At 57.3% G+C, this 14,391-nt stretch overlaps 2 protein-coding genes across 8 annotated transcripts in view; both read left to right on the plus strand.

Annotated features, from left to right (window-relative positions):
- Window positions 1-986: 986 nt before the first annotated feature.
- Window positions 987-2,138, plus strand: LOC119242778 (histone H2A.Z). The gene is made up of 5 exons (XM_037508268.2): window positions 987-1,114; window positions 1,305-1,382; window positions 1,459-1,572; window positions 1,644-1,773; window positions 1,860-2,138. Exons 1-5 carry the CDS (start codon window positions 1,112-1,114, stop codon window positions 1,919-1,921), a joined length of 387 nt encoding a protein of 128 aa, XP_037364165.1. The 5' UTR covers window positions 987-1,111; the 3' UTR covers window positions 1,922-2,138.
- A 630-nt stretch (window positions 2,139-2,768) lies between these two features.
- The window catches only part of DNAJB14 (DnaJ heat shock protein family (Hsp40) member B14), a 33,290-nt gene continuing 21,667 nt past the window's right edge, over window positions 2,769-14,391 (plus strand). For 2 of the 7 annotated variants that reach the window (XR_008551580.1, XM_054694615.1), the window contains exon 1: window positions 2,769-2,903. Coding sequence is in view for 1 of the 7 variants with exons in the window: in XM_054694615.1 (XP_054550590.1) it covers window positions 2,771-2,903 (133 nt within the window). In the remaining 6 variants the exon portion in view is untranslated. Of the gene's footprint in view, window positions 2,904-4,581; window positions 6,737-7,199; window positions 7,688-12,126; window positions 12,333-14,391 lie in introns of those variants that run through there. The other 5 variants (XM_054694617.1, XM_054694616.1, XM_054694618.1 and 2 more) reach the window with 5 other exon arrangements.

Consider the following 14,391-nt stretch of genomic DNA (forward strand, 5'->3'; position numbering starts at 1 on the left):
GGGAGCGCGGGCGGGGGGCGGGGGCCGCGCCGCCTCTTTTTGGAACAGGGCCCGGAGCCCCAGGCGCGGGCGGCGGGACGGGCCCCGGGGGAGGGGGCGGAGCCCGGGACCCCCGCCGCGGCGGTCCCCGAGCCGGGCCGAAGCCCCCGTGTCCAGCGGCGTGGACGCGCCGGGGCCGGCCGGGCGGGGCCCTCGCGTCAGCGCCCGGGCGCCCCCGGAACCCCCGCGCGGCGGGCGGGAAACCGCGCCCCGGGCCCGGCCGCGGCAGCCGCCTGGGGGCGCCTCTGAGGAGCGGGGGCCGCGGAACCCTCCCCGCCGCCCCCCGCGGCCGCCGCCCGCTGCGCGCGCTCCCCCGGACCCGGCCCGGCGCGGGGCGCGGGGAGGCGCCGGCGCCGCTCTGTGGGGACCACGCGGGGCGACCCGCATTCCCGGGGCGCAGCCCCCACGCGCCCCAGGACCCGCCGCCGCGGAGAGGTCGCCGCGGACGCCGGCGAAGCCCCAGAGGGGTGCACGAGGGGCGCGAGGACCTGGCGGGGCCGGGGGGCGGGGCCGGGGGCGGGGCGCGCGGGGCCGGGGGGCGGGGCGCGCGGGGCCGGGGGGCGGGGCGCGCGGGCCGGGGGGCGGGGCGCGCGGGGCCCGGGGGGCGGGGCGTGCCGGCCGCGGCGTCGACGCGCGCGCGACGGGCAGAGCTCTCGCGAGCCCCGCACCGGCCCCGCCCCCAGACACGTGACCCGGGCTGCGCGCTCCCGCCGCCAGCGCGCGCTCCGCCTCCCCCTCCCGCCGCGCTGCCCTTCCTCTCCGCGTTCCCACCCCCGCCCCCACCGCCGAGCCGCGGCCCAATCGCGGCTCGAGCCGCGAAGCGCCCGCCCCCCCGGCCCCGTCCCCGCCTGCCCATTGGAGGAGCGCGCAAGGACGCGTCCCGAGGGCGGGCGGCGGCCATTGGTGGGCCGAGCCGCCGGGTGCCCGGATGAGGGAACATTCTGCGGTATAAAGCGCGCGGGGAAGGCGGGAGACGGCGCAGTTTGAATCGCCGTGCGCGGACGAGTGGGCGGCGGGCTCCGCGGCGCGACCGGCCCTTTCTGTGCTCGCGTGTGTGCGGCGGCGGCTCGACATGGTGAGGCGGGCGGCGGGCGGCGGCGGGCGGCGGCGGCGGCGCGGGCGGCGGGCGGGGCGGGGCGCGCGGCGGTTGGCGGGCGGCGGGCGGGCGGGCGGCGGGCGGGGGCGCGCGGCGGCGGCGGCGGGGGGCGGGGGCCGGGTCCCGCCTGACGCGCCGCCGCCCGGCCCGCCCCGGCCCCCGCCCGCAGGCTGGCGGCAAGGCCGGGAAGGACTCCGGAAAGGCCAAGACAAAGGCGGTTTCCCGCTCGCAGAGGGCCGGCCTGCAGGTCAGCGCGCGCGGCGGGCGGGGGCGGGGGGGCCGGGGCGCGGGGGCGCCCCTCACGCGCCGTCTCGCCGAGGAAGTTCCCGGTGGGCCGCATCCACCGGCACCTCAAGTCCCGGACCACGAGCCACGGCCGCGTGGGCGCCACGGCCGCCGTGTACAGCGCGGCCATCCTGGAGTACCTCACCGCCGAGGTGCGTGCGCGGGGGCGCGGGGGCCGGGGCCGGGGCCGGGGGCGGGGCTGCAGCGTCCGGGTGCCCCGCAGGTGCTGGAGCTGGCGGGGAACGCGTCCAAGGACCTGAAGGTGAAGCGCATCACGCCGCGCCACCTGCAGCTCGCCATCCGCGGCGACGAGGAGCTGGACTCGCTCATCAAGGCCACGATCGCCGGCGGGGGTGCGCGGGCCGGGGCCGGGGGCGCGGGCCGGGGGGCCGGGGAGGGCCCGGGGGCGCGGGCCGCGCGCTCACGCTGTCCCCCGCAGGCGTGATCCCGCACATCCACAAGTCCCTGATCGGCAAGAAGGGCCAGCAGAAGACCGTGTAGAGGACGCCGCGCGCTGCGGCGCCGCCCGGCCCGGCGCTTGGAGCCCCGCGGACTGCCCCGCCGGCCCCGCGCGCACTGTGGCTTCAGGGAAGCCGGCGCGGCCGGGCGCGGCGCGTGGACTGTTTTTAAGAAGCCGCTGGGTTGCCGCCGGCCGGAGGCGCGCGGGTCCGGCCGGGTCTGCACCGCCCTGCGCGGCGGGCGCTCAATAAAGGTCACGTCCCCGCGCCGCGTGTCTTTCTCGGCGTCCGGCTCCGGCCCGCGGGGGAGGCCAGCCCGCCCGGAGCCCCGCCGGCCCCGCGGCTCAGGCGCCGCGCGCGCTCCCGGGTCGCGAAGCCGCCGGCGCCGCGCGGGGCGGGCCGGGGCGGGGAGGGGGCCGGGGCGGAACCGGCCCCTCGCGGCCGCGTCGAGCGGGGCGGGGGACGCCGGCTTCCGGACGAGTCCAGATTTGGCAGAACTAAGTTGGGGCGACGGCGCCGCCAGGCCGGGGCCGCGGCCCGATGGGGCGGGGCGGGGCGGGGCGAGGTCGGAGCGCGGCGGCTCCCGGTGCGGGGCGGCCTCGGGAGCCGGGGAGGGTGCTCGGGGGAAGCCGGCGGCCGCCGCGGCGACCCGGGCCGGGGGGCGGGGGGCGCTGGGACACCTGCGCCGGCGGCGCCACCTGCGGCCGCGGGGCGGGCGGGCGCGCGGGCCCGGGGACGCGGCCGGCGGGGGCGGGCGCGGGGCGGAGAGTCGGCGGAGGCGGGGCTGCGGGCTCAGGCGCCCGGCCCGGCTCCCCGCGCCCGCCCGCGCCCCGCCCGCCCGGCCGGCCGCGCCCCGCGCCCCGCGCCGCCGGCAGTCGGGGACGCGCAGGCCATGGAGGGGAACCGGGACGAGGCGGAGAAGTGCGTGCGGATCGCCCGCGAGGCCCTGGACGCCGGGGACCGCGCCAAGGCCCAGCGCTTCCTGCACAAGGCTCAGAAGCTCTACCCGCTGCCCGCCGCCCGCGGTGAGCCGCCCGCCCGGCCCGGCCCGGCCCAACCCGGCGCTCGGGCCTCGCGACTCCCGGCCGGCACCCCGAGTCCCCCCTGCGGCCGCCCCGTTCCCCGCCCCCGTCGCAGCGTCGCCCCCGGGGCCCCGGGCCGATCCTCCCGCGCCCCCGGCACCACCGGGAGGAGCGTCCCCAGGCGCCCCGGCTGAGACCCCGAGCCCGGGGGTGGCGCGTCGCCACGTACCCCGGAGCCCGGGAGGGGCTTCCCCGCACGGCCCCGCGACCTGACCCCGGGCCCGGGAGGCAGCAGCGCGGCCCGGGGACCCCAGGGGCGCCCCCGCGCGGCCCCGCCCACCCCGGCCTGCCCGCGGCCCCGGAGCCCCGCGCCCGCCCGCCCGCCGCGAGGGCCCCCGGCGTCCGGCCGTCCCCGCGGGGGCTCGCGCGGCCTTCCCGGCGGGCTGGTTCCCGCCGCGCGGCTGCGCCCCCCGCCCGCCCGCACCGCGTGAGGCCCGGGGAGGCGGGACGGGCGCTGCCGGCGCTGCTCGGGGCGCCTGCGCCGGGTCCCCCCGTGTCGGGTCCCCCCGTGCCGGGTCCCCGTGAGCGGCGCCCGCCGAGCCCGGGCTGGCGGCCGGGCCCCGAGCGCAGGCGCCGCGCGGGGGCAGCCGGCCGTGGAGGCGCCCGCGGGGGGCTGCGGCCGGGGCTCGGGGCGGCCGGCGAGAGGCCCGGCCGAGGTCGCGCGGGAGCGGCAGAGCCGGGGCAGGCGCCTCCCGCAGGGCGGCCGAGCCCGAGGCCGCGTCTCCCGGCGACCCCGGCCGCGGCCTGAGGGGGGGCGGGGGCCTGTTCCGCCCCGGTGTGGCGGGAACGAGCGGGGCCGGGCCTGCGGGGGCCTCGCGCTGGGGGCGCCGCCCGCGCCCCGCCGCCCTCAGCCGCCCTCAGCCGCCGGCGCCTCAGGGAGGGGAGCCCGTGGCGCGGCCCGGCGGGCGCGCCTTCCACGGCCGCGAGATGCTCCCCCGCGCGGACAGAGCCGCCCCGCCCCGCCCCGCGGGGACGCCCGGGGCGCCTTGGGGCCGGCGCCGGGGACGCGGGGGCGCGGCCGTCCCGGAGGCCCCGTCCCCGGCGCCGCCGCGTGTGCCCGGGACGCGCCGCCGGCCCCTGGCGGGGTCCCGCCGCCGCCGCCGCCGCTGTGGGGCTCCAGGCCCCCGCGGCCGCCGCTGCTCCTGCCTCTCCCGGCCTGGGCCGCCCGCACGGGCGCGAGGCGGGGCCCGCGTGCGGCTCTCACGTGCGTTTCCCTCGCGGTCGGCGGGGCGGGGGCCTCTCCTCGGGCGCTGGCCGCGGCCGCGCTCTCCCCGGCCGAGCGTCCGTTCATTTATTTTTGGGTTTTGATTTGCCCGAGTCTGTCTATATTCCGGCTGCGAGTCCCTTATCCCATACGCAATTTGCAGTTTTTTGTTTTTTTTTTTTAAAGATTTTTTATTTATACAAGAGCCGGGGCACAGGCCAGCGGCGCGGGAGGGCGAGAGGATCCCCGGAGCCAGAGCGTGAGCGGAGCAGGCGGAGGGACCGAAGGCCGCCGCTGGGGGGGCCGCGCGCGGCAGGAGGGGTCTGCGCGCCCTGTGTTGCCCTCCTCGGCCGGCCGGGAATCGAACCTGCGCTGCGGAGGCTGCGGGCAGCTTCAGGGCGCTGCGCTCAGGGCGCCGCCTCACCAGGGAGGCGCAGAGCGCGCGGCTCTCCCCTCCTGCGGGCTGTGGTCCCGCGTTGACGGCACCCTCTGGCACGGAAAGGCTTTTAACCTGATGAGGTGCCCGTTCCTCTGTTTTCTGCTTTCGCTCTCCCTGCTTCCCAGAGCGCGTCCCGGAAGCCGTGGCTGGGAGTCGAGGGCCTGCTCCGCGCCCGCCGCGTTAGAGGCGGGAACGCGCGGAAGGCGCCCCGGGAGCGCCCGTTCCTTCGGTGCCGCCATGTCCGTTTTATGGCGTGAGGCGCTTCGAATTTCCTAAAGCTTGTCACCTGCCTCTCTTCATACCACAGCTTGTATGAGACGATCAGACATCGAAGTACAGCGCGGGTGTTGCTGCTAAACGCATTAACAGGAAAATTTACGAAAACACTGGAAAGAGCCGGGCAGGGTTCTGCGAGCCGGGGGAGCCGCAGCCGCGAGGCCGCCCGCCCGCCCGGCTTCTGACGGCTTTGTGCCGGGGTGAGGTGCTCGGGGTCTTTCCCGGCGCAGCCGTGTATAAAAGGAGGATTTCATCGCAGAGTGGATGGGAGCGGGAGTGGCAGTAGAGCGTGTGCAAATGCTTGGCAGTGTGTATTTTTTTAGAATGTTCTCTGAAAATGTGGATTGGAATAATTTAAGAATTGTGGGGAGAGGGAGATCGGGAACATTTGTAGGAGCTCCTGATGACATAGTGAGGGTGGAAGGAGATAGAAGCTGTCGGTTAACATGACAATTTAAATTTGGACCCCGGATTTTATTCTAGACAACTTCCAAACTTTTATACTCGGTTTTGACTGAATGGGTTCGTTCATTCATTCGTCAGACTCTGGATGTGGTCTTATTCTTAGGTAGGTAAAAGAAAACACTGCATTTGGATTTCTGTTTTTCAGTGAACAGGAAAGTGTGAGACTGAATTCTAGGATTTCTGTCGTGTTTACATTTTATTCTTGTGAGATGAAACGTCTGATAAAACACTTTAAAATTTGGCAGAAGTTTTTCTTGAAAAAAACCTTGACCTTTAAATGGATCTAGGACATTGTTGCTTTCTATGTTTTTAGTTGAGAATACTCTTTTACCGCTCAGGACAGTGGCCCTCTAGTGAATTGATTTTTACATCTTTCAGATATTCCCATACTGTGCATCTGGGTTTGAAAGGATTGATATATATGAATTAACTACTGCATAGAGAATATAAATATTCTGGGGGAAGTGTCAGTAGGCTGAAAGTAGATTACATTTTTGTGGGTTTTTTTTTTTTTTTTTTTTTTTTTTTTTTTTTTTAGTTTTATTTGTACATACTAGAACTGGGGTGCAGGCCAGAGGTGCAGGGGGTGAGAGGATTCCCTAGAGACAAAGTGGGGACCAGAACAGGCGGATCTCCTGAAACCCACTGCAGAGGGTAGCCGCAGGGAGACAGGAGAGGTCTGCCACGCCCTGTGGGTCACTCCCTGGCTGGGGAAGGAACTTGAACTTAGGCCTTTGTGGTGATAGCGCTGAGACTTAACCCCTAGAGCACCAGGGAGGCCCCACATTTTTGTTTCTTAAGCGGTATGTTTATTGGATTATTGATGTATTTTGAACTATCACAGAGGGATCTAATCTCACCATTTTAATGCTTTTTACACTGTTGGTTAATAATTTCAGGCTAAGAGGGGAAGGGGGAATTTGTTTTTTTCTTTTTTAAAGATTTATTTATTTATTTATACAAGAGCTGGGGTACAGGTCAGAGATGAAGAGGGTGAGAGGATTCACCAGAGACAGAGTGGGGAACAGAACAGGCAGACTGACTGAAATGCACTGCTGAGGGGAGCAGCGGGCTGAGGTCTGCACACCATGTGGGTGGCTCCCTGGCTGCGGATTGGATTGCTTCATAGTGCGGTGCTTAACCCCTTGCACCACCAGGGAGGCCCCAGAAGGGGGAATTTGAAACCTACGTTTTGTTTTGTTTTTTTTCTCAGAACAGCATTTCTGTTGCTTTAAGAATGCCGTAGTCATTTGAGGAACAGTCTGCCTAACCCTTCCGCACAGGCCAGTCTGTGTCTGCTTTAATGCGCGGATTACTCACGTATCATTTGCTGTCTCTACCTGCACGGTAGCAACTAAAGACTCCTCTTTCAATTTTTTCCCCATGAGAGAGGTATGTGTAGACTTTCTTAAATTTTATTTTAAAATTTAAGTCTAAGGAAGAAATTGAAGTTCTGTCCCTTTTTGTCTCACTTAAAATGTAAAAGAAAGCTTTTTAAGTTGTCATTACGCGTCTGGAGTATGACCCTTTCATTCCTTTTTAGATCATTCCCTTCTCTTTCTGTTTCTGACTTAATTAAAATTTACTGCTGAGTATAAAATATATGTTTGGAACAGTGATTTTGCTAGGACCAACTTACAAGTGTTACAAACGTGTTTTCAGGTTACAGCCAGTAGCCACACTCCTTCGGGCATTATAGTTGAAGATAAAATTCTGAATTTGGTTTTGAACCTTAATTTCATAGTGGTGCACACTTGCATGTATAACTAACTTTGTCAGCCTCCATTTCCTCATCTATAAAATGGGGCATTATTTATTCAACACACATGCACTGATTCTGCAGTCTCTGTGCCAGGAGCTGTGCAGGAGCCACATGCAGAACAATGGATTAATAGCCAAAGTAGATATAAAGAGCTCACACCCCTCCGCCAACAAACACTGTCAGAGAACCTGAGCAGACACTTCCCCACCGAGGAACAGCTGGCCAAGAGGCACGTGGAGACATGGCTCGAGTCTAATCTTACTCTTAGGGAAATGCAGAGCAGAACCCACCTGAGAGCGCGGTGAGAAGGGCTCCATCAGGAAGACGGGTCACAGCGAGTGCAGCTGAGGTGTGGAGAAAGGGGGCCCGTTGGCACTGTTGGGCCTGTGACGTGGTGCAGCATTTTGGAAAACAGCGCGGAGCGTCCCCAGAAACTACAGCTAGAACTAGCATCCGACCCAGCCATCCTGCTCTGGGCATCTTTCTGGAAACTAGGAAACCAGAGCTTGACCAGCTGCACGCGCCTGGCGCGTGACACCACTGCCCGTGGCCCCGAGGCAGGCCAGCCACAGGCACAGCAGGTGCGGCGCGCGGTGGGAAGAGTGGCCACGAGACACAGGTGCCCCCTGCTGTCCAAGCAACACGGGGGGGGCCCGGCGGGGTGGTGCGGAGCGAAAGAGCCCTAAGGAGCAAGACAAGCGTGGGATGCTGTCAGGCCCAGGTGGAACCGGGAGGCGGGTGATGGACGGCCAGACAGCAGCAGAGCCGGCCGCCCGAGGAGAGAGGGGAGCGGGAGGGATGTGGGGCTGGTGACCACGTGGCCGCGTGTTTTTTTAAATAAATTAAGAAAGTACGTTCTGTTAGTTGCCAGACAAACCCCTCCGCTCCCCCCACAGAGTGCCGGTGCGGCCCGCGTGGGCCCGGGACTGCCGCCCCGACCGGGGCCTCCCGCGCGGCTCTCCCGTGCAGGCTGTCGGGTTGAATCAGCAGGATCCCCAGAGGCTGTCACTTGGCCTCATCCTTTGAGCTTCCTTACTTGCTGGCAAAAAAAAAATCAGTCCCACTTTCTGTTGACTCTGCGCTAAATTATTTATGTATGCACACAAGAGCTGGGGTGCAGGCCAGAGGCGCGGGGGGTGAGAGGCTCCACCAGAGACAGGGTGGGGAGCAGAACAGACGGATCTTCTGGGTTTCTGCAAGCAGCCCTGATTTTTTCAGTGGGGAGTGAATGGTACTTAGCAACTAAGGCACAAACTCCGGGCACGCTCATTGCCCCTGAGCTCCCTGGCCCGGCTCTCCTGGGGAGCAGAACCAGCCTAAGTGTGAACCCTGAATGCTTGTCTGTGTCCGGGGGTGCGTGCTTGGGGGGCAGGCACAGTCTAGAGCAGTGTAGCCCACATGAATGCTGGCGTGTGTGAGAGGATGGAACTCGTGCTGCAGAGGCTGCGGATTGCTTCCTAGTGCGGTGCTGAACCCCTTGCGCCTCCCTCGGCAGGCCGGGCCGCGCGTCAGCCTCCACTTCCATGTCTGATTCTCTGCCGCTGAGAAGCTCGGTTGTCTCCCCTGTTCCTGTTGACTTCCCCGCCTACATAATGAACAGCTTCCTTGACCCCCCTAGTTCGACCCCTGTTCACTTGGCCATGTTCAGGCTCTGACCTCCACCTTGTCCAGACACCTCAGCTGCCAAAAGCAAGGGAAGGAAGCAGAAGACCAATAGTTTTCTTTCAAGTAAAAGGAAAGGCGGGAAGGCTACAAATTAAAAATACTTTTAATGTTAAAATATTAAAAATTACTAAAATATTTAAAATAATGGAAATATTGAAAATATAATTTAAAATATTTTTAAAATATTAAAATATCTGTGTTAGATGTACGATGAAGACACACTCTGTGCTTTGTCTTAGTCACCGTACAGTCTTATTTCTACGGTCACTCAGCATTGAACGCTCACCTTCAGTGCTGATGTCACTGTATCCCATTATCTGGGGATCCTGAGCCTTGTGCTCTAGATTTCTAGAAGGGCTGCCATGTGGCAGCTGTGCTGCCTAACCTTGAGAATGGTGAGATCACGTCTTCTAGAAGTCTTACTGCTTGCGGTCAGCGGGAGATAGTCGGTCCCTGGTGTACAGTTCTTGCTAGGGACAGCTAGATAGGTTATTCTGCGGTTTCGTGCAGGCAGGGCTGATGGGCAGTAGTGGAACAACGTAATTCTCTTTCCTGCCTAAATCATTTAACCCTTTCACCTGCATGCCCAGTTAGTTTTACTGGGTCAATATTGGTTATTCTGGGTCAATATTCTCAGGGATGTGACTTGCCTTTTCATTATATACTTTTAGGGTTTTGTTAAGGACAGAAGTTTTGTCATTCTTATATTGGTTTTCTTCTCTTGCTTTGTTTCTTTTCATCAGTGCTCCTATTATATGTATGTTAGATCTTTAACTCTCAAATACTGGCCACTTTCTTTCTAATTTTTCGTCTTTTAAAAATTTTTCCTCTCCTTATATTCTCTTTCAATGAAGGCATTATTTGCGCTTTTTTTCTGGTTATCTTTCTTAATATTTTGTTTCTTCTGGCTTAGTGTTCTTTTCTGAATGGACATTTTTCTTATATTTCTTATTTTTTCCTAATTTTATCATCTAAGCTCTGGAGGGATAATTTTTGGGGCTGTTCTAATTTATGTTGTTCTTTCACATGACGTATAATGAAAGGTTTCTCCAGCTTGTTTTGAAATATAGTCAATTGTCACATTTATTTCTTTTGTTAGCAAGTCTTTGTGTTATGCTTTCATTATCTTCAGACATTTAGTCCTGATCTCTTTCTTATAATAATTTGGTACCAAATCTCACTTTTATTGTTTTCCTTTACTTGCTCTCCATGAAATTAGTTAGGCTTTTAAAATACGCAGCAATCCTTGGGGTACTGTAGCTGCTGTGTGGGTGGGTGTAGTGTGGTAACCTATTTCTGAAAAGGTGTCCACCTGTATACACCTAAACCATACACAGCACTGTAAACCGGTATTACCTCAACAGATAAAGGATTCACCTTAAAATAAATCACAGCGACCCTTCTCTAGTCAGTGGAACGTGTGAAGTTTGTCGTCTTGCTATGCAGGGCCCTTCCCCCTACCCCCCCCCCACCCCCCGCTGTATTTGGACTTTCTCTTTTTTTTTTATTGCTCCAGTTCTTTTCAGCTTAGGCTGTATTCCCAGCGGCTTCTCCTCGGTGTGGCTTTATTTCAGAGGAGAGCTTTGACTAATGCATTTGCGAGCTTGTGGTAACTGGAGTGATCGTTGCCCCGAAGGCCTCATTGTGGCCCTCTCTGCTCACAGGCTGCTGTGATGACCCAGACACATTCCCTTTTGACACACCTTCATCCTTGTTTCCTGCTGTGAGAGGACTTGCAGGTTTCTTTGGGACTGTGTGTTCTGTCGTCTGTGTGTGCCTGTGACTGCCCTCTGCTTCCTCACACATGGTCGGGAGCACCCGCACAGAACTCGCAGCTCTCGATGACTCACCTCACCTCGTGTTTAGAATTTTGAGCATGAGGCTTTGATTTTTCTAAACACTCTGATTGCATAAGGGAGTTTTCAGAGATTAAAAGTTAAACTTCTGCAAGTCTTCTGGGATTCCCACAGAAATTCTCACAGTTGAAAGCTGTGAGCCAGTGCCTACTCCCATGCAGGCTCAGAGTTAGCCTTGTGATTGCATTAGGGGACTAAACTTCAGTTAAAAATTGACTACATAGTACGTGCTTTAGTTATCGTGTTAATAACTAACAGATTGCTGTCAGGAGTCTTCCTGTGCCTCTGCAAGTGGGTCATTACACAAACTGAATTTCTATGTCTTTGATCACCCCTTGAATGCATCAGGTAGGGGAAAGACATCGTAGAAAGATACTCTCATATATGTCTTCTCTGTATTTGCATATAGAGAGAGACATATGTATTTGTGTATGTAATATAAATAATAAATACATACGTGTTTATAAATTTGCCGAATGCACTGCAGGGATGTGTGCGCACGCACACACAGACGACACAGCCTTCCCGAGATTTAATTTGTTGGACGTACAATTCATTCATTTAAAGCGTACTGTTCACTGGTGCCTTTATATTCCGAGAGTTATGCAGCCATTGCAGGAATTCATTGTAGGACATTTACTTTCCCTCACAAAGAAACCCCGTTCTCATTAGCAGACACTCATTTCTCTTCCATTCTGCTCTTTCTCCCCACTGACCCTTGAGAACAACAATTTACTTTCTGTTCCTGTAGATTTCCTAGTCGGTGCATTTCATATACATCGAATCATGCGGCGCGTGGCCTTTTGTGACTGGCTGTTTCATTTCACGTGTCTTTAAGGTTCATCCATTTGGTAGTAGATGTCAGTACCTCATTTCTTTTTATGGTCAAATAACAGTTCCATCATGGAAATACCACATCTTATTTATTAACCTAGTCGTTAGTTAATGGACTCTTGGATTGCTTCCACTGTGTTGTTAAATTAAGAATTATGTTAGGAAGATTTGAGGGCCAGCTTTTGTAGACGGGTGTTTCCATTTCTCTTGGGTTTGTACCCAGGAATGGGATGGTGGGGTCACATGGTAGCTATTTCATCTTTTACAGCGAGCGCCCCAGGAAGTGATGTCACCCTTTCACCCCCACCAGCTGTGTGTGAGGGTTCCCGTTTCTCCACATCCTTCCCAATACCTTCTATCATCCGTCTTTTTCATTAGGTCATCCTAGTAGGCGTGAAGTGCTTCTCTCTGTGGGGTTAGCTCAGCCCCGATGGCTGTGGCACGGAGCAACGCTGCGCTGCTTGCTGGTCATTTGTTCGTCTGACTTGGAAAGTGTCTCTGCAGGTCCTCAGCCTATGTTTCAACTGAGTTTTGGGGGTCTTTTTATTATTGAATTGTAAGAGTTCTTTATACATTCTGGAGATATGTATTTCTCGTTCAGCTGGTCACTTGTAAATAGTCTCTCACTTCGGTGGTTTTTTGGTGTGTTTTTTTTTTTTTTTTTTTTTACTTTATTGATGATAATATTAATGATTGTCTTCTTCAAAGGGCCAGAGATTTGAGTTTTGACAAAGTTCCATTTCTTTTTTTTTTCCTTGTGTTACTTGTGCTTTTGTTGTCATATTTAAGAATGTTTTGTGCAAATCAAGATCACGGAGGTTTAACCCTATAGAGTCTTCAAGAGCTTTATGGTTACTGCTTTTACATATAGGTGAGTGATCTGTTTTTGAGCTAACTTTTTTTTTTAAGATTTATTTTATTTATCTATACAAGCACTGGGCACAGTCAGAAGCGCGGGAGGGTGGGAGAATCCACCAGAGCCAGAGCGGGGAGCAGAGCAGGCAGAAGGACCGAAGGACACTGCTGAGGGGAGCAGCGGGTGGCAGGAGAGGTCTGCGCGCCATGTGGGACCTTCACCGGAGGCCGGGGATTGAATCAGCGCTGCAGAGGCCGCAGGCAGCTTCCCAACCCAGCGCTCAACTGCTGCGCCACTAGGGGAGGCCCCTAACTTTTGTTTTTAATATGTATTTTTTACATCATTTTTCATTTTTGCACAATATATGCATTTTCGTCTTGGTTATAGTCCCCATGCAATTCCCCCCCCCTTATTTTGACACTAATCCCTCCTCCCCTACCCCCCCCCCCGTGTCTCTCGTTTATAGTTGCTTGTTGATTTTGATTTTTACTTTATTATAATTAGTCTTTTTCCGGGTCCCTTATTTAGGTTTTCTAGATTCCTGCTATGAGTGAGACCATCCGGTATTTTTCTTTTTCATTTTGGCTTATTTCGCTGAGCATGATCCCTTCCAGCGCCATCCATGTTGCTGCAAACTGCATGTGTTTGTCTTTTTTGATTGCTGAGTAATATTCCATGGTGTAGATGTACCACATCTTCTTGATCCAGTCATCTATTTTTGGGCATTTGGGTTGCTTCCATAGCTTAGCTATTATAAACAGTGCTGCTGTAAACATAGGGGTGCAGGTGCTCTTTGGAATGGATGTTTCTGTGTCCTTTGGGTAAATACCTAGGAGTGGAATTGCTGGATCCTATGGAAGCTCTATGTTTAGTAGGTCCAGAAATCTCCACACAGCTCTCCATAGTGGTTGGACCAGTTTGCACTCCCACCAGCAGTGCAGGAGAGTTCCTTTTTCTCCACACCCTCGCCAACATTTGTTGTTGCTTGTTTTTTTAATATGTGCCCTTCTCACTGGTGTGAGATGGTATCTCATGGTAGTTTTGATTTGCATTTCCCTGATGACAAGTGATGGTGAACATTTTTTCATATGCCTGTTGGCCATTTGCATTTCCTCTTTGGAGAAGTTCCTTTTTAGCTCCTCTGTGAGATAACTTCTGTGTATGGTGTGAAGTCGGAGCAAATTCCCCCCTGGCATGTGGGACCCTTTGCTATCCCACAAGTTCTGGAACGTGCTATGTTCTCTTTCATTTGTTTCCTTGTTCATTATGATTTTCTCTTTGATGAATGAGTTCTTTTTTCCCCTTTGCAACCTATTTGTGATTTTTCTAGTTATCTTTTTCTAATTGAGTTCTCACTTAAAATACATTGTGTTCCTAGACTGTGCTATATGTAATACTAAATTCCCGAGGCTTGAAGAGGATAAGCTTAGAGTCTAGCTATGATGGAGTCTTTTTTATCCCTGGTGTTCCTGTAAGGAATGAATATTCACCAGTTGTTGGCTATGATGTCGTTATACCTTTCACATCAAATTTGATAAATTAGATGTGGGTATAGTTTGTTTTAGTGGCCTTTTAAGCTTCCTGATGTCGGTTATTAGTGGAAATAAGTTCAGATCTCCTACAATGAAATGGATTTCTCTGCTTTATTCCCTTTTAGTTCTGGTAACTTTCTGTGTTCAGTTTTCAATTACTTTGGGAGCTTCAAGCTTACACAGCAGGAGAGAGAATAATATAATCAATTCCTGTCACCCTCCCTTCTTTAACAATTATCAATATATATGGATCATCTTGTTACACTCTCGTATTTGCCGTTCCTGCCTCCGTGCTATTTCAGAGCGAATCCTGGATGTAACTGTCAGTGATTTGTAGACTCAGAGTTGGGCGCCTCTGGCCACAGAGTCACAGTCTGCTCACCATTCCCTTGTGGGTCTCCCCCTGTGCGGGTGCATTTTCTCTCTGCCTGATGTATATGTGGTATGGTGTCCTCTGGGAAAACCATCAGTGGTTTCCCCCTGAAGTGGCTTCTTGTGTACTTTCTAGAAAATTACTGCAACTCAAGTGAACAGTTGTTCTC

This window comes from Talpa occidentalis, unplaced genomic scaffold (assembly GCF_014898055.3).
Source record: "Talpa occidentalis isolate TD23 unplaced genomic scaffold, MPIMG_talOcc4v2.1 talOcc4.13, whole genome shotgun sequence".
Lineage (NCBI taxonomy): Eukaryota > Metazoa > Chordata > Mammalia > Eulipotyphla > Talpidae > Talpa > Talpa occidentalis.

What these genes read in the sequence shown, in the direction of transcription:
- LOC119242778 (XM_037508268.2), top strand. An exon ending in CGCAGAGGGCCGGCCTGCAG is followed by an intron (nt 1,383 to 1,458) that starts GTCAGCGCGCGC and finishes TCGCCGAGGAAG; the next exon opens with TTCCCGGTGGGCCGCATCCA. An exon ending in TGGAGTACCTCACCGCCGAG is followed by an intron (nt 1,573 to 1,643) that starts GTGCGTGCGCGG and finishes GGTGCCCCGCAG; the next exon opens with GTGCTGGAGCTGGCGGGGAA.